This window comes from Mastigoproctus giganteus, chromosome 3 (assembly GCF_048544385.1).
Source record: "Mastigoproctus giganteus isolate SK-2022 chromosome 3, ASM4854438v1, whole genome shotgun sequence".
In the NCBI taxonomy this organism is placed as follows: Eukaryota; Metazoa; Arthropoda; class Arachnida; order Uropygi; family Thelyphonidae; genus Mastigoproctus; species Mastigoproctus giganteus.
This window is the reverse complement of record NC_143577.1, coordinates 242,625,766-242,652,335: the sequence shown is the minus strand read 5'-3', so window position 1 is coordinate 242,652,335 and position 26,570 is coordinate 242,625,766. Positions and strand designations below refer to the sequence as shown.

Here is a 26,570-nt window from a genome sequence, read left to right as displayed (position 1 = left end):
GAACACCATCAGGCATCTCTCATATTATGGAGTTATAATTCATAACTGGATTGTCACTGTTGCAACACCAGGGTACCTGCCCACCCACCAAAGAGGCCAAAAAGCCTTGAAATAGTGCCATCTGGGTGGTGGTATCCACCGAGAATAAGTAACAATAGTCTTCTTCCATTGGTAAAGCATTACTTATTCGAGGTAGTGCAATACCATGCAACTCATTGTGCAGGTATTCACAATATGAGATATAATTAAAACGATGCCATTCATCTACTTTGGTAATTTACTACATATAAAAATTATGCGATTGCACTAACCCATATGTATAGAATTAAAACTGATAAGGATTACAGGAACAAAGGATTCTGGTTTGCTACAGGTCTAAGATATATGACTGTGATCAAACTAACACTGTATATACATTCCATTTAATATTGTTGTTTAGCACAGAACAAAGATGATGAAAAAGGATCAATAATGTAGTGAACTGTATTCTAAATTATTCCACACAAAGCTGCTTCCACATTTATTAAACAGTGTCACATGCAGTGAAGTGTTGTCATTAATTAGTTCTAGTAACCTTCATAATGAAGAAGGCCATTCATCTCCCACATTAGCAATAATTAACCTGACTGCATTCTTCTGAACAGTCTAGAATAGACTGTTCAGAAGAGTGCAGTACCTAGAATAGAGGTTCGGGGCACAACCCCAGAAGCAAAGAGAATGTTCCACAGTAGAATGGATTTGTACAGAGTTAGCAGCTACTAAAAAGAAAAGTAACATCAAAATCAAAAGGTAGAGGCTAGTTCTGATGGAGAGGAAGTGATAAGATTATATCTATAAAAGTTAGAAGTTCTCTAGAAATCTGAGTGATGTTAAGGTGAGCATGGAAACAGCAGACAACTTTTGTCAAGAAATGAGACAGAACTGATGTTAACTATATTTTCCTCTCTGCACTGGAGAATTACCCAAAGCATTAAATAGTAAAATTAAAGTATTCAAGTAGTAGTAGTTATCTTACTAGAAAGTGGAATAGAATTATCATTAAATTATGGAGATGATTTTCAGCCAAAGGGAGAAGGTCCTTAAAATATGGGGGCATAACAGTGGAGGAAAAGACAGAACTTTTTTGAGAAATTCCAGCATCATTAGTTGAAAAGTTAGAAGACAGAGCCATCATATGCAGTGAGCAGTCATAAAAGTCCATGTGCCGCTACTCATGAAATGAGCTTGTATTATGGCTCATTAGGTGTGAAAATATAGCCATTTAAACTAATTTCTAAATTTGTTAATTACCTATTTTTCATACCCACCCAGTCCATCCATCTTACTGAATACTTCCAAACTGTGTAAGTTCATTGGTTTACTACTCCCCACTGTTCATAGAGCATATTATGGAACTATCTATAAATAACTATATTCAGAACTCATTCTAAACTAGACTACTCTTATTCCCCTTCTCTCTTATAGAGATCTGTCCTATGGGCTAGAATATGAAATGTAACATGTAGACATGTTACATTTCATATTCTAGTCTGCTGTTCAAGTCTATTGTACAGTTTATTATAAAAAGGTAAATGTTATGCAAGGGTAGAAATAGCATAAAAAGGTATGTGGGGGAGGGGTGTTTGCTGGACATTTTAGGAACTAGCTTACCTCCCATCTTCTGAGGTTTAGAGAATTCTTAGGGAATGCCCACCAGCCCAAGAAGGAATAATAAGCAACCAAGTGTTTTACAGTAACCAACTGGCCTGACATTTTGGGAGCATGGCATCTCCAGAAACATCAGGCAATCCCTCCCTCCTGTCCCTATTATACTTTTCATCTAATTCATTAATTCTCTAATAAATTCACACAATCTACTCAATCTGTTGTTCTTTTCTGTGCTATTCCATCTTTATGCCACTTCAGCCTTTTAAAAAAATAACTGAAGTGTTTCTCAATCATTTTTTCTATTTCGAGTATGATATGAGGAATACCTCACTGGCAGCTTTTTATCTCCCTTTAATGCAATAAATTTAAGTACAACTTTCCTTGTGTTATGGATGTAAATACATTGCCACCTAAAGTTTCTTTTAAAAAACAAAAAAATGAGAGAACTTCATATGTGTTATTTAAATTGTATATCATATATATATTCATCACCACTATCAGTGAAATTGTCTTATATATTTTTAGGGAAATGTGTAATATGTTATGTAAATAAATAAAATGTGGGAAGGATTTTCTCACTTATTAATTAAATTATCTTGCACTTTGGTAGTCTTTTCATTAGTAGTAGTGTCAAATGATGCAAGAAAGGAAGCTTATACAGCAACAGCCAAAAAAAAAGCCATACTTCCCATTTCACCTGTCCATCACCTCTAAGTTTATCTAATTCTTCCTTGAATTTATTCAAACTACTCACTGATACAACACTAGATGGGAGTTTATTTGAATTTATGCCCCCACAAATGTGTAGTCTGAACAAGAGGAAGGATACCATCAGCATTCACCGTACTCCAGTGGTTTCCAATCTTTTTTAATAACGGCACCCCTAAGTAATTTATTTTATTTTGCAGCACCCCTACTCAATTTTCTGCCTGTTAGATCCGATTCTTCTCTCCCTGTGTGTGTGTGTGTGTGTGTGTGTGTGTGTGTGTGTGTGTGTTATTCGGATTTTAGGAGCATTAGCAACTAAGGCCATATTGCTCCGGGATATGCGGTGGTCATTCCCTGACCTGTCCGCATCCTCCGTATTTGGTGGTGACGGGCTCGAACCCCGGTCTAATCAAGAAGCGTGTGCTACGCACTGCTGCTCCTTCCCACCTGGCTACGGAGGCGCCGGCGTGTGTGTGTGTGAAATATTTAAAAATATATATGTTATATGATAGTTATTACAATAATATAATTATAAAAAGTATATTTCATAATACAAATTATACATATACAGTATATAATAATTTTATTCTTTATATAGAGGTACTAAGTAAACATCAGTTATAGATCACTGCAAAATTAAAAAGTTACTGTACACATTTTTATAATGAAACAAACATATCAATTAAAAAAAAAAACAGTTTAAGTAACTTAAACCCAAATTGTGGCTTTTTTTTTTATTATTATGTTTTGTTTTTTTTTTTGGCTGATGCTATATAAGCTTGCTTTCTTGCATCATGTGCCTTTGCTAATGCTAAAAAAAATGCTAATGCCATGAGTTATTATTCATTAACCTCGGGGGCTCACATTTGGTGAGTATGGGCTTGGCAAACCCAGGGTCCTGAGCTGGATATCATCATTCTTCTCTTTCTTGGTGATGCCTTTCTACTTCTCTCTCTCTCACACACAGGGGGGTAACTCAGGAATTTTTTTTTTTTTGGTTGGTGTAGCATAAGCCTCAGGCTTCCTTGTACCATATGGCTAATAATAATAATAATCTTGGTGATGCAATTTTCATAAAATAATATTAACAATCCATGAACAATAGTATCATTTCTAATGTGAAAATAAGCCTGACCCTCTGTCACCAAAGTGCCCAAGATAGAAACTAAATGCATAAATGTCATACAATTTTCAAATAACTTGTCTTTGCATATTCCACATTTTCATTACCTAAAACATTGTTTTCTAATATTTTGCATGTAGCAAATAACCTGTATGAACAAAATTTGTACCAGTCACACACATGAAATTTCTAATGGTTTGTTTGTTTGTTTGTTATTTGGTTTTCAGGAGCATTAGCAACTAAGGCTATATTGCTCCGGGATATGCGGTGGTCATTCCCTGACCTTTCCGCATCCTCCGTATTTGGTGGTGACGGGCTCGAACCCCGGTCTAATCAAGAAGCATGTGCTACGCACTGCTGCTCCTTCCCACCTGGCTACAATTTCTAATGGAAGCTGATTCCCAGACCTTATATTTCTCAAAGATTTTATTGAATTTGCACTGCACATGATAGTTCCAGAATAAAAATGAACTGTACTCATTCTATTCCACTGAAAGTTGCTATACAATATAATTTTGATATTTATAATATGTGCAAGAAAACTATTCATGTAAATCATAACTACTAGTCATCAGTAAAAACTTCAATATCAACTACTTTAATCTACTACTTGGTATATTTAACTAAGTTTGAATTACACAGTGTTGTAGGCTTACAGAGTTCTGAATTACATTGTATTAATGCTTGAATTTTACCAGAATGCCATTCCAATTGGTAACTTATTTTTAAACTTAAACTCAAAGGCATTCTAGTCATTAAACTGTAGCAAAAACGTTCCAAAATTTTAAGATTTTTAAAAACACCATTTCAGTTGACTCTCACTCATGGAACAGTGAATGTTTTTTGCTTGTTTGTTTATTTTTGTTAAATGAAAACCCCAAAAATGAAAGGTATTACAGTCTATAATGCTTAGTACCATGCATGGGTTGAAGGGTGAGAAAATGAAAGAAAATACTTGACATTAGATTTGAATTTCTGCAGACTTGCAATTTTCAGGAAATGTGTGAATGGAGGTTGTTCCAGAAAAAGGACATTGAATGATTAAATGAGGAAAAAGAAAAGTTGGTTCTGTAAGTCTGAAGTTGAACAGTAAAAAGGATGCTGCCTAGTTGTGACACACATTTGGACTGGTTTGAAAGAAAGAGGGGAGAATTATAGAAACAAATTCAATAGAACAGTCCCCATGGACATATCTAGAGAAAATGCATGCAGCAGAAACAAGAAGTCTGTAGACAGAAAGTGGAGAGACTTTCTAAGAGATGGGTTATTAATTAACTTAACTGCCATCTTTTGAATGGAGTCTAGAAGACAGAGAAGTGAAAGGTGCATAGCACCTAGCACCACATATGAGAACAATATTCTGTGGTAGGCAGATTTGAGGTTTGTACAGAGTGAGCAGCAGTTTAGAAGAAAATTAATGACAAGAGTGAAAGAGAAAATCCAGTTTTTTAGATGCAGAGGCAGCAATATTTCTGATTTGCTTATGCCAAGAGAGATTATAAGTCAGGGTAATCCCTAATAGAGATATGTGCTCTTGTCTAGAAATTTGGGCGGCACTGAAGATAAGCATAGGAGCAGAAGAATCCTTTTTGTGAGGTATAACACAGGACTATGTTTTAGAAGTATTGAAATTAACTATCTTTGTTGTTAATTGAGTTATCTTTGCCCCATTGGTGAATTACCTGCAGATCAGCATTTAAGGAAATGGCAGTGGATATTCGAGAAGTTGAAGCTGATTGTGAAGGGAAAGGTTTCTCAAACTCGAAGGTGGAATGCAACATGCTATCATCAGCAAAAATATGAACAGGATTTCTAGTCAATGGAAGGTCATTAATATACAAGAGGAAAAGAGTGGGAGAAAGAACTGAACCTTAGAAAACACCAGCATTAGTGAATAAGTTAGAAGACAGACAGCCAGCCATATACAATCATCTGCAGTGAGTGGCCAAAGAGAAAACTGGATACCCAATTACAGAAAACAGTTGTCAATCCATAAGATGGAAGCTTATTTAGAAGACCTTTATGCCAAACACGATCAAAAAGCCTTTGAAATGACAAGTGCAACTTCTTCAGTTTTGGCAAACTTTTTCACTGAATTTATCCATAAATGGGGATCATCATAAAGCAGTATATCACCAGTGGATTGACAGAATCCATATTGATCAGATGGAAAGTTCTTAGATAGTTGGTAGTTAATGGATTTCTCCATTACTTTAGAAAGAGTGGAAGTAAGTGTAATGGAACAATAACTGGATATATGAGAGATTTGTCACCCTTTTTAGGAACTGGTTGGATGTGAGCAAATTTCCAAGCAAAAGGAAAAATACCACTGGAATATGAAGTGTAAAAAGGTGACAAAGAACAGGAGTAAACTCAGGAGCACAGGTTTTGAGAACAAGTGAAGAAATACCATTAGGACTGGAGCTTTCTTGTTAAATTCATATGACATCCTTCTGACAGAAGACAATGAGTGGAGTGGGCTAGCAATGACAGGAGTTGGTTAACCAAAGTTGTCAATACAGAGTTAGAAGAAAAGTAGGATGCAAGCAGGTCAGCTTTATTTTTAGCTGAGATGGAAATAGAACCACCAGGTTTTAACAGATGGTGGATGTACAGAAGTACAAAATTTGTAGCCAATATCTTTGGCAAGAGACCAGAATGCTCAACTGCAGTTTGAACCAGAAGCAAGTTTTCTACTCTTAGTGTGTTCAAAATCTAGTTTAGACTAATTAATAACTGCTTTAAAATTGTTGGCAGCTTTGATGTAGGAAATGAACATGGAGATGCAAGCCAATTGCAATATGCAACATTCTTATCTTAAACATTCTTAGCACATTTATTAGAAAACCAAGGTTTAGATAAAGGACGAGATAAACAATTTAATCCCTACAAGAATAATTTCACTAACACAATTTGAACAAAAAACTGACATCAGATGATTTAAAACAGTAATCCAACCAAAGAAAAGAATAGAAATCTCAGAGGACATCCATTTTGCATTCTTGTAATGCCAAACAACATGATGCTGAGAAAGGCTCCATTGGAGGAGAGACTATCACTAAGTTGTGATCTGAGGTGTCCAAAGGACCACTCACCTCAATCATTTAATTGGAAAGGTTGTTTGTAAGAAAAAGATCATATTGGCTGTATGGTTAGGACTGTTACGTATTTTGGCAGGTAGATGAACAATTTGTATGAGGTCATTAGTAATTTCAAAAGCATCAGCATCTTGACCAGCTCAATCCATATGATTAGAAAACTAAAGCCAGCTGGAGTTGTGAACATTAAAATCAACAAGGAAAATTACCTCACTATTAGGAAAGTTGGACTGGAGGAAGTCAATTTTCAAAGAAAGGAAGTCAAAAAATTCCAAGTAATTAGTGGAGTTGGGAGAATGATAGTGGCAACAGATGGATTTGACAAAATGTGGCAGACAGTTTTTAAGTCAAGGAAGATCAAAAACAGGAGATTCCATATTACTAAGTCTGTGACAGGTATGTCTGTATCAGAACAGACATATACACAAATACCAACTTTGGAGTGAAAGGAATTGTATAGCAAATAATTAGGACAACTGATATGAGCAGTGATTGAATCAACCGATAATTGGGATTCTGTCAGAAAAAGTGGGGCTTGGTACTCTAAGTGAGAACATGTATATTTGTGAAATGAATGAGAAAGTGCTTTGGAGGTTTAGATCTTTTTGCAGATAGGTTTGTTCTATTAATTTGACTATTCATGATGTATTCAGTAGTAAGAAGAAGTGGGAAGGACATGTTGCATGAAGTAATGAAATTTTTAGATATGGCATACACACAGCAAGAATATATCAAGCTCCCTAACAATGTAGCTTCAACAATGCTTCCCATGTACACACTACTCAGATTCCCTCCAATCACAATCTGGAAGAGCAGAGGCAGCAAGTTATGCACTAGCTGATCCAGATGCCTCCTAGAGGGTTACCAATAAGTTTGGTCAGTTGGAATATCTAGATTCTGGCCTGTGACACCGTTTTAGAGCGGCACAATTGAAATGGAAGGAAGATTGGACTTTACCAAGATGCCCATCATAACCTCAAAATACATCAATCATACTGCATAATAGAAGAGATGGAGGGTTGCCAGAACTTTGCTCTGTAGACTAAACTTGGGTTTCACCACTTATTTGAAGTGAAACCCACTTCATGGGTTTCACCTCCAAGGAGCACAGTGGTGGTATGTACCAGTTGAGTCATTACCACTTAGTATTGCCTGGTAACACAGAGGGGTAGCATTCCTCTGTTTGGTGTGTGTGGACACCATACTTCAGCCTCTGCTTACATTGGTTCACACTGGGTAGTCATCTCCAATATACTAGGTGACATAATTCAGGACTTGCACACTGGGGTTATACTCAAGGTTACTAACAGTCCCACCATAGTGAAGGAGCAAGCAGAGGATTTGTTTTTGCAGAAAGACTGGACTTTGCTTTAATATGGTTCACTTAACTCTAGTGTCACCTGAATAGCAGTTCCATCAGTGTTTTAGACCTCCAGACAGCAAGCCCCAGCTTGTCATACCTAAGAGAATGTCTGTGGCAGCCTCAAGTACCAAATTATCTGTTTATCTGTCTATGCTATAAATTCACATACTTTTTTTATGGTGCTATCATTAAAGTGTAATACAAAATTATATTAAAAATAAATACAGAATTGAATTTAATTTAATTTAAAACTGCTGCATAATGGGCCAACTTGCTCATGTGCACTCATGGCTGAATGTGCCCAATTTGCCCGACACACTAAAAAGTGAATTTGTAGTGTGTGTGCAGCAACTGTAAATGATTTGAATGTAAGTAATGTTCCAAAATAAACATACGTTCTTCTTATTCTTGGAAATAACTTAGTGCGGTGAATAATCATGATTAATCATGCGGTGCATAATCATAACACTAATAAATGGTGTACTGCTCCTCAAATACCCTGTACTGCAGTCACAATGAAACTGACACTTTTTTTTTTTTTTTTTTTTTATGAAAATCACAAACACGAAAGGTATAAAAACCTATAGTACTTGGTACCGTGCACAGGTTGAAGGAGAAGTATGAGGAGGGGGCAGGGATGCCAGAAACTTTGCTATAGAGACTAAACATGGGTTTCACCAATAAGCAAAGTGATGGTATTGCACCAGTTGATGAGATTCATCTGCTACCTAGATTTTTTTGTCACCTGTCTAAAAATATTTCAATTCATATCCAGTGGCATCACATTCTCTGCTACTGAATTACCTGAGATTGCTGAACAAGATCTAGACAAATAAGGTAGGGGGCTGAGAAGTGGCAAATGAAGTTTAATATCAACAAATGAAAAGTACTCCATATGGGGGAGCAGCAATCACACATTACTATACCAGCTATGGGGTACCATGCTTATGGAAGTGGAAAACAAAAAAGACTTGGGAGTAATTGCCACATTAATATACCAACTATGGGGTACCATACTTATGGAAGTGGAAAACAAAAAAGACCTGGGAGTAATTGCACACAATCACAATCCCAAGCACAGTTCATGGAGTTTTGTCAATGATAGACAGGAATTTTGACAGCAAAGATAAGGAGGTGGTTATCCCATTGTATAAGGCAATGGTCAACGCCACATCTTGAATACTTGCCCTACTCTGTTATCATTCCAACAGACATTTTTCTTAAAATAAGGAAGAATGTCTTCCTAAAATTTTAGGAAGAACGTCTGTTGGAATGATAACAGAGTAGGGTAACGAGACTGATGTGAGGAAAAAACTGGTTCTCTTACCAAGAAAGGCTTTGGTTCTACAAACTGCAGTGACTTGAGAGTAAATATCTGTGAGATTTGATTGAGGTGTAAGGCTTTGAAGGGATTGAGTAAGCTCAATGCTGGAACCCTTCCTCTTGCTCAAACTATACACAAGGGGGAATAAATTCAAATTGAGGAAGGTTGGTTTCGGGGTAGATTTGCAGAAATTTGCCTTCAGATGGCCAACTGTTGAAATAAACTCCCATATGGTGTTGTAGAAGTGGGTAGTTTGAATAAATTCAAGGAAGAATGAGACAAACTTAGAAGGGATGGATGGATAGGTGATATGGGACATTAGCTCTTTTTTTTTTTTTTTTGCTAATGCTGTATAAGTTTGCTTTCTTGGATCATATGCAACTATTACTACTAATACCTCAGTACACACTGGATCAGAGATTACATATAACCTATAACTATAAAAAATTGTAACATAACTATTAAAAAATTATCATCAGAAAGCTATAAGGATCTATACTATTGCTTCCTATGTTAATAACTATGTCAATCAATTCGGCCCTGGAGAGATTGTGCAGGGTTCGTGGGGTAGAATTTTTCTCAGCACGGCCTGTGCTTGTTAACAGGAGAGATTGCTTCTACAGGATGGGATACACTTAAATAGAAGGGGTGCAAAAATATTTGCTGATGCTATCGAGGCAATGTTAGGTGGGTCGGAAAACTGCTAGCTTGGGGAGATTGACAGACTAATAGATTAACAGTAGTCATAGGCAGAGGTGGAAATGATTCTTGCACTGCTTCTATTGGAATGAGCAGCAGCCCAGAAAGCCAGTTGCTGGGGGGGGGGGGGGATTTCAGGAACTGCTGGGGTTCACGAAACAAGTAAATACACGGGGTGTGTTAGAGTAACTAAGAGTAAGAACAGGTGCATGTACACCAATGCTAGGAGTATAGTAAATAAATTTGATGAATTTGAAGTGCTAGTCAAGACATCCAAGGTGGATATTGTTGGGATATCAGACGTGGTGCCACTAAGATATAAAAGGTGCAGAATTGGAATTTGGGGAGTAAAATGTGTACAGAAAGGATAGACAGGTAGGAAGGGAGGAGGGGTTATGTTTTTAGTTAAGAAACACAAAATCTAAGGAAGTTCATCCAGTTGACATAGATGGATAGTGCAATGTTCAGTCAGTTTGGTGTGACATAAGCACTGAGAAAGCAAAAATGAGGGTAGGAGTTTGTTATAGGCCTAATGACTATGATGAATACAATGAACAATTATACAGAGAAATAGAGTGAGCCAGTAAATAAGAGTGTCTTATAATGGGGGATTTTAACTTCCCAGATATAGACTGGAACTTGTGGGTTGGTCACTTGCACACTAGAAAGGCTTTTGTGGATTTATTGGAGGATTGTTTTCTACAGCAGCATGTTAGAGAGACAAGAGAGAGTAACACTCTTGATCTGATTATCAGCAGTGATTATTCATGCATTACGAATTTACAGATAAAGGATCCACTAAGTGGAAGTGATCACATTGTACTGATGTGGGATTTACTTAAAGATGTAACTACCGTCAGGGATAAAGGGAAGAGTTTTTGCTTTTGTAAAGGCAACTACAGTGGTCTGAGAGATTTTTTAGGTTCTATACAGTGAGACCAATTGATGTTACCAACAGCAAATTCTAAATGGGAAGCATTCAAGGAAGTAATTTTGAAAACAACTAGGCTTTTTGTTCCAACTAAGAAATACTGCTCTAAGTTTAGGCCCAAATGGATGTCAGATGAACTAATCAGACTTGAAGCAGATAATTAAAATGCATGGGATGCACATAAATTGTCAGGCAACACAGAAGCCTATGGCAGATACAAGCTAGTCTGTAATCAAGTCAAAGGAGGTTAGGCAAGCAAAGGCAGATTATGAAAAATCTTTGGCAAAGGATGCAAAGAAAAACAGCAAAGCCTTCTTTACTTACATAAACTCTAAAAGGAAGAGGATGAATCAGATTGGTCCACATGATATCAATGGTTTGACTGTACATGATCATTCTCAGATAGCTGCCAAAATAAATGAGTATTCTGAAGTTACATTCACACATGAGAAGCTATTCAAGGAGGAGAGGGACAGTGTTTATCAAATTCTAACAGGGAGTTAAATAATTTTGTAATAGCTGAGAGCAAAGTGGAGGAGAAATTGTTGAAGTTAAACATAAAAAAGGCACCTGGGATAGACGGGATCTATCCAGTTATATTAAAGGAGGCAGCAAAGGAAGTAAGCAAACCCTTAGCCATAATTATGAGAGCATCCTTGGACTCAGGGGAAGTCCCCAAGGACTGGAGATGTGCAAATGTATCTATAATTCACAAAGGGTGACACGAGTAATTACAGACCAGTTAGTTTGACTTCTATTCCAGGGAAAATAATGGAGTCACTGGTTAAAGAAGCATTGCAGGATCATCTAGACAAGACAGTAGTAATAATTGAGACACAGCATGGGTTTGTCAAGGGGAAATCTTGTCTGATCAATTTGATTGGATGCTATGATGTGGTCACAAAGGAACTGGATGAAAAGAATAATTTTGATATCATATACTTGGATTTCGGGAAAGCTTTTTGATACTGTTGCACATGGAAGACTCCTGTACAAATTGGAGCAGTATGGCATTAAGGGCAAGTTGCTACAATGGATAAAAGGATAGTTGAGTGGGAGAAGACAGTGGTAATCAATGGATAATGCTCTATGTGGACTAATGTTATTAGTGGTGTCTCTCAGGGTTCAGTGTTGGGCCCATTGTTGTTTTGTATATTTATATCAAGCTTAATGTCAAAGTTTGTGGATGATACAAAGGTTAGCAGGGTTGTTAATAACAGTAATGACAGTATGCTGCTGCAACAGGATCTGGAAGAGTTGGGTAGATGAGCTGAGAAGTGGCAACTGAAATTTAACATTGACAAATGCAAAGTACTGCATATGGGTTGCAATAAACCCAGAGAAATGTACCAACTATGTGGTGTTACACTCAGGGTAGCAGAGAATGAAAGAGACCTGTGGGTAACTGTGCAGTCAGATATGAAGTTTTCTGAACAGTGCAGACAGGCTGCCAGAGTAGGTCATGAGGTCTTGTCAATGATATCCAGGAATTTGCAGGGATAAGGAGGTGATTATCCCCTTGTACAAGGCAATGGTCAGGCCACACCTTGAGTACTGCATACAGGTCTGGAAGCCTCATTTTAGGAAGGACGTAGAGTTGCTAGAACGAGTACAGAGAAGGGCAACAAGACTGGTGAGGGGAAGAAAGGGGTGCTCTTATGAAGAAAGGCTTAAGTTCTGCAAATTGCAGCTTCTGGAGACTAGGCACCTGTGAGGTGATCTGATTGAGGTGTATAAGGCCTTGAATGGATTAAGCAGGCTCAATGCTGATGGGATTCTTCCTCTTGCTCAGATTACAAACCTGAGGGGGCACAGATTCAAACTGAGGAAAGACAATTGTAGAATAGATGTGTGGAAGTTTGCCTTTAGCCAGCAGCTAGTTGATTTTTTTTTTTTTTTTTTTGGCTGATGCTGTAAGCTTGCTTTCTTGCATTATGTGCCTCTACTAATGCTAATTTCATACAACTTCTATGGGATTTTCACAAAAAATGCAAAATCAGGATAATACCCTCTGCAGGGTGTCCCAAAAGTAGTGAGCCCATTTAGATTAAGATATTTCTTTAAATTACAGTTATAAAAAGTTTATTTTTGTTTCAGGTTGCTGGTGCAAAATTGAAGTTTTAATATGAATAGGTGGAATAACGAAGAACGTGCTGCCATTGTTGAACCATATTTCGCCAATGAGCTTAGCAGTGTGAAATCTCAGTGTGCATACATGCAAAAATGTAATGTTTGAAAAGTGTGATAAAATGATGGGTTGACCAGTTTCATCTTTGTGGAAATGTAGGTGACAAACCAAGCTCTGGATGTCCATGATCTTAACAATGAAAGAAAAATCGAAGCAGCCTGTAGCTCAATGTTATAAACAGTCCACAGAAGTTAATCTAAGATGTCGTTCTCATAAAATTACCATATCCAGTTCATCTTGGCACAGAAGTTTAACCGAAGAAATACACTCGCATCCTTACAAGGTTCAATTAGTCCAGCAATTATTAATAAGTCAACTAGACATAAAAGTTTACTGTCTGCTACCTGAATACTGTAAATATAATAGCTCAAGGAACTTATTGAGGGTGAATGCTCACAGGTGACAAAAAATTAGATGGTAACCAGGGTGGTCATGTCATTCGCAACAGCTAAGGTCACTTTAAATAAATAGTAAACTTAACTTTAAAGTAAAAAACCTGAGTGCCCTCATTTGAACAGTAACTTCTTATGCACAAATAACATTTGTGTCCTTTATGTATATTATTAGATGCATTCAACAAAGGCATAAATGCCTTTCTTTTCTCTACCCTGAAAAAATGTTTATTAAAACATTTATGGCAAGATTAACTGGTTTATGAATACCAACATTTATATTATACATCAGAATTTTTATTTAATATATAAGACAAAGTATTAATTTATTAGAATAGACTGATGTATGATATTGTAAATACCCTATACTTAGACACACAGACTAAAATGAAACCTAAAGCAGGTACTATACATAGATTGATGATGAGTGTATGATTATCCAAAAGATCAGTTATTCTAACATGGCCCAACAATCATTTTGGGTAATTGATCTTATCAATATTTAGAAAGTGGATTAATAAACTTAAATAATAAAACAGGATTTGAAAGGAACAGTATGTAATTTCTTATTAAACTATGTTATACTAACATAGTACATATCACTCCCTTTGCTGGAGGACAAGAATCCACATAGAAATTTTTAAATGTAACAAGTTCACTTTATTATTAAGGCAAAGATGATTATGTACAAGGCTATACTGAAATAAAAACAGTTAATTACATTATTTAACCAATGATAAAATCAAATTAAATCAAATCATAAAAATAAAAAGCAAAGGACATAACACACACCTTCAAAGAACACAAATCCATGATCCCCACTCAAGGAGGTGCACCCACCAAAGGATAAGTGCTACTTGTATAATTGTTAGTGAGTTTGCTTGGGATTTAATGCTAGACCCCTTACTGTTTTCAATATTTATTAATGATACTGATAAAGGCACATCAAGTTTTATATCAAAGTTTTCTAATGGCACAGTGACAGGAATCAGTATCATATTGCAACAAGACCTAGAGAAATGAGGCATGTGGGTTGAGAAGTTCCAATGGAGATTTAACATTAATAAAGACAGGATATGCACTTGTGTAGCAGTAATCCCAGATAATCTGCCAACAGAGTGGTACCATATTCAAGACAGTGGAGAATAAAAGAGACCACCAAGGGGTGACTGTATACCCCTTGGTCTTTTTCTGGATTTCTTGGTCCTTTGCATTCCTTTCTGGAATGCAAAGGGTGCTAAAAAAAAAATTCCTTTGCATTCCTTTTACTAAAAAAAAAAAAAAAAAAAAAAATTTGAAGCATCTAAAATTAGTTATCTGCAAGAAGGGGTGATTAATGTGTTAGATAATGTGTAGACTTTAAAGTGTACTGTATTTTAAATTAATGCTGATGACTTCCTTACTCTTTCTCAGACAACACAAATAAGGAAATAAATTTAAATTTAAAAAGAATAGATTTGCAAAAGTTTGCTTTCAGCCACTAATTCCTATCTGGTGTTGTGGAACAGAGTAGTATGAAATTTAAGAATGAATTATACAAATTATTAGAGGAGATGAACATATTTTTTTTTTTTTTTTTTTTTTTGGATGATGCTGTATAATTTTGCTTCCTTAAATCATTTGCAGATAATAAGTATGGAGACCACACCTAAAATAAACCTCTAAACATCTTTAAAAAGTCTAAAGGTGACAATGTAGGTATCTGTTGAGGGTGGCAAAGGGAATCCACACAGGGAGAGACTTGAATATGTAACTAAGTACCATAGCGTGAATCTGAGGTTTATAAGGCTCTGAAAGGTGAATAGTCAAAATGAGTGAAGGTCAAATTATCACAGTATTAAACAGTGCTACAACCAGGAGACATAAATTCACACTAGGGGAGAAGAAAAATAGATTGGATTTAAGGAAGTTTTCCTTTAGCTAGAGAACTGTTAATTGGTAGTAAGTTACCTACATGGATAGATGAAGAAATTCAAAACCTAGTTAAATTGGTACATAATGGGGGGGGGGGGTTGTGTTTTAATTGGTGCAACCAAAACCTGTCTTCCATACACTATACAAATAATATTAATGACAGCTGAAGACAGCTTATACAATAGCTTATCATCATATAAACATCTTGATATGCACTGGTATTTAAATTTTTTAAAGTTGCATTTTCAGACATACTCAGAAACAATTAGTAATAGTAAACAGTCTTTTTTGCCTTTCCTCTTAAGGAACAATCAATGATCCCATTTTCACAATGACATGCTTTCTTATGTGTTAGACATCAGAAAGCCTTTTCTTTAGAAAGAAAAAAAAATTGTTTTACAAACCAGGTTATAATGGATTCTTATTTTGAATTTGAATGAATATGTTAATTGTTTGATATACGGTTTTTAACACGGAAGGCCTTTTGTTAGAGAAAAAAGGATGCTGACCCATTTGAAGACAACTGCAATGCAGTGGTGCACTGCAGTTACTGCAAAAAGACAAAATTCATTAGAAGGGTGAGAAGCAACAAAAATATTTCAAAGCAAGAGATAGTTAAGGACTTGTTCATGATAAAAAATTACAGGTCTGAAAATAAAATTTTAAAAAATTGCCTTTTTTGTTGAAAACATACATTTGCAAACTTCCATTGGCATTAACTATTATATTTCAATAAGCTTTGAAAATTACTCTTCCTTGATTGCAATATTAATTACTGCTTAATGATATATCTTTAATACCAGTAACGAGAAAATCTTTATGTAAGCAAATAAGTCTTTTTTTCCAAACTGTTCTTAGTTTAATCACCTTCAATATTGTCTTCTGTCGATCCTAGTACCAATTCCCACAAAAAATATCTCTCTGTCTTTAGCTGCATTAAAAATTAGTGAAAACTATAAAATTTTCTTTTATTAGCATTAACAAAACAACAAATCAGACTAGTAAAATAAAAGATTTTTAATGGGGTTTTTGATACCTATTCCACATAAATTTCAGTCTTGCACTAATGCAATATTAATATTCCAGACGGAATTTAGGAAAAACTTTTCATAAATTTGTTGAAAACATAAATTTCATATATTTGTGTGCTCAGGTATAAAAATATAAAAAAAAAATCTTAAAATCTGAGACGGTGAATATTGAATTCTATTTTACGCTTACTTCTGATTCACTCAAATATGACAGGCTTAAAGTATTCCATTTCACATTTAAAAAAATTTTCCAAGAAATTATTAGTGCTAAATTTAAAAGTTGTTCCTTATACTTTTCTGTCATAGGAAAAAATGGGGGTGCTATGTGAGAACTTATTTTTACAACACTTCTGATGAACATACAAGATGCAATATCCTCAGTCACAGAAATGATAAAGTTCATTTCTATGACTGAGAATAATGAATCTTGAAAGACTGTCTTATTAATATTACTAGTGGAAAAATGATACATGGAAGCAAATTCATATAGCATCAGCAAAAAAAAAAAGACATTCATTTGGCTATCTAATCTAATTTGCCACATAGAAATTCTAATGGCCATTTACTTTCTGAATGAAGGAAAATTTCCATACATCTCTCCGGAAACCACATACCATAGAACCCAGATAAGAAGTTTTCCAAGGGACTAGAGGTTTAAAACTTCTTATGAGGGAAAATGATCTAAGAGTGTGAAATAGTAACTATACAAATAAAAATGAAAAGATACACATACATAAGTTAAAGATCATTTTTAAGTACTATTTCAGAACTTATAAACATTTTACTCTGCCTATGGGAAACATTTTAAAACTGAGGATTTCTAATTGCTTAATATTCTGTTCATTAAATTCATTACCAAGTTGGAAGAATGAGCTCATGTGGAGTTAACATACCTTAAAACATCACAATTACAATAAGACAGAGCAACAATCCACTAAGTAATTCAGAACTATTCACAACCATCAAAATTTAAAGGCAAATGCTTCACTGTGCTTCGCATAGTCAACACTATTCAATTATGGATATCGATGCAAACGAATTTAACCTCCATTAAATTCACTAATTGAACAAGTTAGTGCCAAGCATCATTATATTTTGTAGTAAATCACCGACCAAAGTGGTTAAAATGATATCCTTTCTGTTATATCTCATATTGTGAATGCCTTCACAAGTTGCCATGATATTGCACTACCTAAAATAAGCAACGCTTCACCAATGGAAAAGACCAATGTTACTGATTCTCAGCAGATACCACCACCCCAGGGGTCTTCTCCACTGGCGAAGTGTTGCTTATTGGAGGTAGTGCAATATCAGGGCAACTCGTTGTGAAGGCATTCACACTATGAAATATAATAAAAATGATGCCATTTCACCTACTTCAGTGATTTACTATGAATTAAAATTATGCTATGCACTCACTTGTTTGATTGACAAAATGCTTATACATTTTTTTAAAATGAAAATAAAGAATTTCTATATTTAAAAAATGTATTAATTGAGAAAACATCATTATAATAACACACTGTGTATTCTTTATCATGAACTTTTTATGGGGATAAACGTTTTACCCAGGCAACTTCTTATGCGGGAAAATAATATGTTACAATATATAGAGCTGAAATTGGAAATTAAGAAACCAAACCTAGTACAGGGGAAAACTTCTTATGTAGGAATTTCTTTTCCGGGTCCTACTATATTTCTAATTCAAATTTATGTCACTTGGTGCACCCAGTCCCAAATATAGGTACGTATATAAATACAAGTATTTATATTTGGGTGCACAAGTTTATTATATATATTTTTTTATTATTCATTTTTCATGGCTTTATGTATTTTGTGGGTCAGAAATATGGTCACCTACTGCCAGCCACATTGCAGGGCTACAGCTGTTTAAATTGGACATCTCAGTTGAGGGGTTACTGACACACTATGTTCTACAGTCATTCATTGGAGTGCCTTGCAGCTTTCTCCCTAAAGAGATGAGGCATCAATGGTTGAATTGCCCATTTTACTTTTTTTGCTTTTATAACCCTATTTTATTCCTTCTCTAAATTTGTCATTTCAACTTGCAACAGCTTTAAGCTGGCAAAGGAGACATGTTATCGCAATGATATTTTGGAGTTTTTCACATCTAAAATTTCTTCCAGTCATCTTTTATATTTTGGTACTTTATACATCAGAAAAATTTATTTCATCTTCTTAAATTAGTTAAACTGTCTAGACACAGTAACATGCCATCTCATTTGACCTTTCCAAAGTCATTTCCCTGTTTGGTCATACACTTTGTGTTTGATACCACCCAAATAGTGTTTCCTGGGATTACTGCTACCCAAATGCAGTACCCTGCATTTATTAATTTCAAAATCTTGTATTTGTGGGTATATAAAAAAAAATAACATCAATCATTAGCAAAATATTTTAAAACTATTGTATTATTATTATTAATATTAGCTGTATGGTGCAAGGAAGCCTGAGACTTATGCTGCACCAGCCAAAAAAAATTTCCGAATTACCCCAAGAGAGAGAGAAGGGAATCACCAAGAAAGAAAAGAATGATGATATACAGCTCAGGACCCTGGGTGTATCACGCCCATACTCACCAAATGTGAGTCCCTGGAATTTGAATAAAAATGACAGGGAAAATACTTTAAAATGGAAGGGGTGTAATTGAATTTTTGAGAAACTGAAAATTTATTCTAGCTTGTATTAAAATACATATTTGTTACTCCTAGTACTTTTCAATAAGTAATACTGACAATAAAAATGTTTATCTTTATTTCACTTTTCCTTTCCACTTGAACAATTACAAAAGTCACCGACTTTACTTTCAAAAATTTCCTGTATTTATACCAAAATAGAACATCCTGAAAACACTTCAGATAGTTAGAGGGAACTTCAGAAGTTTCCCAGAAAAATACTCACAGTAAAAATTTTTTAATTCAGGTGTAACATTAGAAATATGTAATACTAAGTTATCAGCTTTTTCTCAGTCATTCATAGCACCTTTGTAGCATGACAGATTAAAAGTTCATTATTATATAAAATATAAATATACATATTATTTTATAATATATACGTATTACATATTATTTTAAGAGTTTGCTGTATCATATGATTCATGGCTTCTGGAGTAAAATTAATATGGAATCTTGAAGTCTAAGTAAGAATAATGCTAACTTTTTTAATATTTCATAACACACATTATATTTAATATTAATTTTTTATTAAATTAATTCTTAATAATATTAAAAATTAATATCATATAATAGATGAGATTTATCAATAATTAAATTTAAACTATATACTATTACACCTCAGTGGTAGTATAGTGACTGTCTTTCCAATGAATTAAAATGGGATTTCATTTCTATCAATGGAAGGAAGTCCAAGATGTCAAGCAAGGTGCAGTTCACCTGAAATGGTGATGTAGAACTTTACCACTTACTTCCCTGAGTATTTTCATTTTCTGCAAATAGTCAAAATAACCTGGAATACAGGCAATTTATTGATATGATCTACAAGATACCCTGGATCCTGAAACCATTACCTGGACAGATGTTCAACCAACAACCTTGCATACAAATATGTTACAGAAACCAGAACTGGGATGAAATATTTCTGTAACCAAAGCAAGTAATTTCTGCTCTCAATGCAATATATATATATATATATTTTTTTTTGTATTATTATTATTATTAGCTATATGGTGCAAGGAAGCCTGAGGCTTACGCTGCACCAGCAAAAAAAAAAAAAAAAAAAAAAAAAAATTCCCCGAGTCACCCTGTGAGAGAGAGAGAACTAGAAGGGAATCACCAAGAAAAGAGAAGAATGATGATATCCAGCTCAAGACCCTGGGTGTGCCAAACCCATACTCACCAGATGTGAGCCCCCGGGGTTAGGTAGATCCTACCAACAATGTATTTACAAAATCAAACAAAATCCAGTAAAAAAAAAAAAGATATATTTTCTGGTCAGTAATGTATTACTCAGATCATAGAGCCCAAATACGGTCTGAGCAGCAACTCAAAAAGTGTTCCCCCTCCCAAATAACTATAGCTTGTATTATTAAATCCCTTAATTATTACATCCCTTCCAGTCTCATGCCCAAAGATAGTGTGCTGGTCACCTAATTCTTGCCTTGGCTCTGGTACCTAAAGGGTTCCTATATGCAACAACAAACAGGACTCCCTGAATTAGTGATTTAACAAAATTCAGTCATCAAGCAACTTATGACTTGTATCACTCAAGTATAAAGGGCACTTTCTACTTCAACACAATATAACAGAAGTTTTCTTATTTGAAGCACTTGCTTGGACAGTTATCCATATCAATTTTAAAAACACATTATAAATTTAAAAAGTTATATAAAAGGCGTAGTACGGAACTTAAGGTCAATGGCAATTACGAAAGAAAATAATAGACTCAATACAAATAACTTAAAAAAGATTTACTGTCAGCATTAATTACAGCGTAGTTTAAAGGTACGACACAACTCTAAATGGTGAGGGCATACCCTTTTACAGACCGCCTGTTTCCACTGAAGAGGTTAAAGCATTTCAACCCTCTTAAGCACAAAAACGCATTTTAATTTATTTTATTATGATTTTTTATTTAATAAGGGTGCTATTTTCATGAAATTACTTACTCCATCTACAACCTTTATCTGGTCCTCTGTGAGGTCGCCTATTCTCCCACTCATCTCGTTATTTATTTAAAAAACAGCAGAGGCCGAAAATCTACACTCTGGAGGGTGTTTTATGTTACAGTTTACTAAAGAATGTTGTTTACGCTACAAGGTTCTAATACTAAACGTCTACCTCTTGTAGTATCATTACAATCCCTAAAACGAGAACAAATTCGATAACACTACCCTTTATCGAATAACTGACAGTACTGAATGAATGACCTCCTGAAAGGGACATTTGTTAGTAGCGCCCCCATACAGAAAGATTGTAATTACCAAAGGTTAACCAGCTTAATCGTATGTGAATCGACCTTTTCACTGCATAGAAGGTCCAATAATCTTGTTGGCTGCTAGATTACTGTATTGTAAGAATTACTGCACACTGTCAACAGCATTATTCGAACTACATTGCAAAGTCGTGGTGAAACTACCCTACCTCCGGGTACGACATCAATAGAAGGGAGGTGGTTGAAGATCTAGAAACTCCATGCTGGTTTCGTATGATTGGTAAAGATCATGAGAGTGTCATTCGGCAATCTCTCGGGGAAATAAGAGGAATTATAGTACTTCTTTGTACGCACTTTACTTCTCTAGGTAGCCGTACCAGTCGTTGAATTTATAAAAGGTTCATACCATTGAAATGGCAAAGGTTTTGTTATCACAGGTCTATAAATCGTTTAGGGCATAAGCCTCAAGCTATGGAAATTCGAAGTAGTGCAATATCATGGCAACTCGTTGTGAAGGTTATATCTCACAATATGAGATATAACTTAAAACGATGCCGCTTTGCTAATATTCTGTTCATTCAGATTTGGCTATGTATTATTGATGCTTTCGCACTATACTTTTATACATAATCACAGTTCTTAATTGTTGCGATGAATTCTTAATTCCTATTGACAACACACAGAAAAAAAAAACGTGCGAATACCTTAAAATTTTATTACATAAAATTACACATTACTTCACCCACCCATTATTAACTTATTCAAAACAAGTTAGTATCTACATACACATGCCATGTGCACTCTGACACACATATATTTCTCTAGACTAGTAAACCTGACAGTCTTTGCATTCACTTTGAAAAACAATATTTTAGAAATAAATCTTGGCTGTATTAGCCTCTTTTTTTCTTTCTTTCTTTCTTTTTTTTTTTTTTTTGTTGTAAAAAATAAGCTTTTGTAAAAAAAATATTCAGACCTCTTAGGTTAACATCCGTTTCAGGGAAAATAATAGTCACTGATTAAAGAAGTAATGCAAGACCATCTGGACAGGAATGAAATTATACTGCAGTCATAGCATGGATTTATTAGTATTTCAGTGACCAATCCACCAGTTCATGTCAATATGTGGAACTTGAATTATTCAAAATGCAGCTTAACCTCCTCCAATACAAAGGGATAGTTCTATTTCTTTGTCCCTGCTAGCAAAATTTCTGTATATCATTGACAAAACCCAAGGAGCTTGCAGTGTCCAAGAAACCTGATGTCAAATTGTGCAATTACATTGAGCGGTCTTGTCTAACCAATCTGATAGCTATTATGATGCAGTGACCAAGGAACTGGAAAAAATAATTTTGATGTCATATACTTGGATTTCGGGAAGGGTTTTGATACTGTTGCACATACAAGACTGCTCTATAAACTGGAGCAATGCGCATTAAGGGCAGGCTACTGCTATGGATGCCCCTCGTCGGTACCACAGTTGGTAGAAAAGCTATCCTCCCCACACCGAGTGGAAAAGACCCGAGTTCGACTCCCGTCGATGACGCCAGGAATTTTCATTGGCCTTTTTCACAACTTGGCAGACTTGGTCAGTCTCAGGAGGGATAGCATGGTCTATCTCCCGGAAACTCGGGTTTCTCATCCAACAAACCGAAAATCGATCTCACAACACGCAATTTACAGACAATATACACGGAGCAATATGGCCTTAGTTGCTGATGCTCCTAAAACTCTACTACAAAAACAAAAACATGTTTTAGTCTTATTCTTTAGTACGATGTTTTTTTTTTTATTATTTTAAATATGCACATTTTTATTTTTACATGTTTACAACTTCTAGTATGGCGTTCTGGAACATTCCGGTATTTAAAAAATCGACTTATGTTGCGCCTCCTTGAAGGAAGTGTAACATAAATTCTCAAATAACATTAAGATCACACAAGGAATATCAAAGGCCAGGAGGTAATTGTGTCTCTAATGCCTCTAACTAAGTAACGCCGCACATTCCAACGATTTCAAATATTTTAATAATTTTACATAAGCTTCGCCCCGCATGCACGCACAAGTATGTATTTATACATGCATGCAAATGAGCTTGAGAATTTGATCATCCAGTTTCTCCCACATTTCCAATATCCATGTACTTAGGGACGGACATTTTAACAAACTTAAGATGGAAAAAATAAACTAGCAAAGATTTCATTTCCCAATGATTTCTCGATTCCCCTATGTGCATGGGAATCGAGAGAAACATATTACAATGTTTTATATATATATATATATATATATATATATATATATATATATATATATATATATATATATATATATATATATATATATATATATATATATATACTGTATATGTATTTCCGATTCTTGCAGGAAGCAAGTGGGTGGGCTCACATCTGGTGAGTCTCTCTCTCTCACTAAAATCACACCCAATTCAGCTAAACCTAGAAATCCGTGGAACTTGCATCCCTGCAGTAATCAATCACAGAGATCTCGGGGTCAACTTTGGCTCTAAACTCAATTTTAAACACCGTGTTGCAGATATCTACAACAAGATCTGTAGGTCCAGATGGCTTGCCAAACAAAACATTCTTCATGTCCCTAAGTGTGAGAACACGCTTCAGTACATATACCGGTTTTTTCAGCCAGTCATCACCTATGGATCTGAAACCTAGGCGTCGGCAACGAAAACCACACTGAAAACCATTCTTATCTGGTATGTCTGACTAATTCGTTTGTCCTCTTCAAGCATAAGAACCCTAGGGGCTCACATCTGGCGAGTATGGATTTGGCGCACCCAGGGTTCTGAGCTGGTTATTATCATTCATCATTCTTCTCTTTCTTGGTGATTCCTTTGTACCTCTCTCTCGGGGTAATTCAGAAATTTTTTTTTTTTTTTTTTTGGCTAGTGCAGCATAAGCCTCAGGCTTCCTTGCACCATATGGCTGATAATAATAATAATAAACTTCCACCGTTCACACGTACTTCAAAAAAAACAAACCCATTAAACCTCAGAAAAGTTTCAGAACGGATCTTGCCCTCCACTTACTCTCACAACAATTAAAAATGACTGAAGGCGAAAAAAAATAGGCTGTTTTTGGTAGATATGTAATTGAAGAATTTCCCTGAGACCTCTTAGAGCCCTCCCTTTTCTTCAGCAATCTTTAGCGCGGCGTGTCTGCGCGGGTAGCACAGTGTATCATCACCGTCCTTCCACACCGGGTAGAAAAGGCCCGGGTTCGAATCCCGTCGATGATGTGAGGAACTTTAATGGGCTTTTTTTTCACTCCATGGCTGAGTTAGTCGGTCTCAGGCATAGATAGCAAGGTTTTTTAATCCAGAAACTGGGGTTTTTCGTCTAGAAAAACAGGCAAATCGACCAGAGAACACACGCAATTTACAAACACAATACGTATATTGGTATATGTAATCAATTACGGATGCAGGAAAGTCGACAGATTCCTGCCCATGGAGATGCTCCAAAACGTTCAGGAGATGGATGCAGACTTCAAGAAGTTCATTTAAGACAAATCCTACAGAAGACATGTCATCAGGGAACTGTTCTCTCTTCAGCTGATTGGTTATCAATGTGATACCATGAGTTGTGTTCTCGCATAAGCCAGACTATACTGCCGAACCTAGCGAGTACGATAATTTAATGCTCATTGTTAAAAAAAAAAATAAAAAAAAAAGAGCTGTAAATGCATATCCTCTGTAAACAACTTGTGACTAATCATGTTAATGTTTTACTACGTAAAACCCCTGGCATTGTTGCGGTTCTGGGTATGGCATCAGTCCTCCATGTAATACCTTATTTCTATTTCTATTCGCTGATTGCAATAAAGATATTAATGACATTCGTCTTTCCACCGGTGTCAACAGACCCAGTACATTCCATGATACTACTCCAGATGCTTGGGTCATCTTGACAAGACAAGCAGGATCCATCGTTTTGTGAGGTTCTTAACACACTCCCTGCCTACTATCAGCAAAACAAAGTGTATTGTGATTTGTCTGACTGCACGACCTTCTCCCGTTGTTCCACTGTCCAATCACGATGTTTTCTGCTCTACTGCAAGCGGATTTTTCTGTTTTTCCCTAAAACAAATGGCTTCCGAAGAGGCAGTGCAAGGCTACTGCTAGTACCCAAATTCTTCAATTCCCTGCTCATGGGAATTGAAGAATATGGTACGGTTTAAAATAAAGTAGTTCTCGGCTTGGTTGAATTCAGATGTTTTTTGCTGCATAGTGAATGTCCTATTTTTCTGAACAGTCTTCCTTAGAGCACAACGGCTTCGCTCTTACAATACTAGTTTTCTGTTATATTTACACCTTTGAGATGTGGAAGGACCGCTTACTTTCCCTTTGTGGGAGGGGGGGGTATATTAGATAATGTTATTTTATATATTATTTATATTTTATTCCCCTATTAACAACTCCCCTTTATAATAACTCCCCACTTGCGCTTCTGACAATTTCTTTACAGAAAATTCCAAGTTCTAGGGGAAAATCTCCTTGATGTGTTTAATTCCCTTTGGATAGGCTTTTTCTCAGAATAACAAAGAGACACACAAATGTTGTATAATAAAATACAGTTTATTGGACACTTTTACATAGATACATCAAACAAAAGAAATTTATTAAACTCATGACCAAATAGATTTAATTTCATCTTCTTATAACAGAATGTAAATGAGCAAAGTAATTTGCCTATTGAGCAAACTCAAGGAGGGCTATTTCCTTTACATAAATCATAAACAACTATCTCCTCTTTTAAACTAACAAAATGTTTCTACTTCCTTACTCCTGAGTTCAATTGACTTTTAAAAGAATCTATTAACATTCTTCTTTCATTACAAAACAATTCCTACTCCAAATTGATAAAGCTCCGATACTCTTAATTTCAGTATAAATCATTACTCTGTTTTCTAACAGATTATAGCCTACAACCTTCTCTAATCTAGGTAATTATTATTACTATCAAATTTCTACAATTAACTACTTGCACATTCGGGGGTTACTGACATCCGTCTATTCCCTTCCAAAATTCATACTTAGTCATTCACTTATTTAACCAAATATTAACAAGTATCAATCACATCAAAAATTTTATATCTATTCCCTTCCAAAATTTATCTATATGTATATTGACTTGCCCTGGGTAATGTCCTTCAGTCCATAACATTCACTAACTTATTCATTACAATAAAGTACTACTTATACATATGT

The 26,570-nt window shown here is 35.4% G+C and overlaps 1 protein-coding gene across 1 annotated transcript in view; it reads right to left on the bottom strand.

The window, feature by feature from the left end:
* The window catches only part of LOC150088974 (SEC14-like protein 2), a 96,874-nt gene extending 75,626 nt beyond the window's left edge, over window positions 1-21,248 (bottom strand). The window contains exon 1 of the mRNA XM_090370979.1: window positions 21,064-21,248. Coding sequence (XP_090227105.1) covers window positions 21,064-21,117 — 54 coding nt within the window. The 5' untranslated portion in view covers window positions 21,118-21,248. The remainder of the gene's footprint in view (window positions 1-21,063) is intronic.
* Between the last annotated feature and the right edge of the window lie 5,322 nt (window positions 21,249-26,570).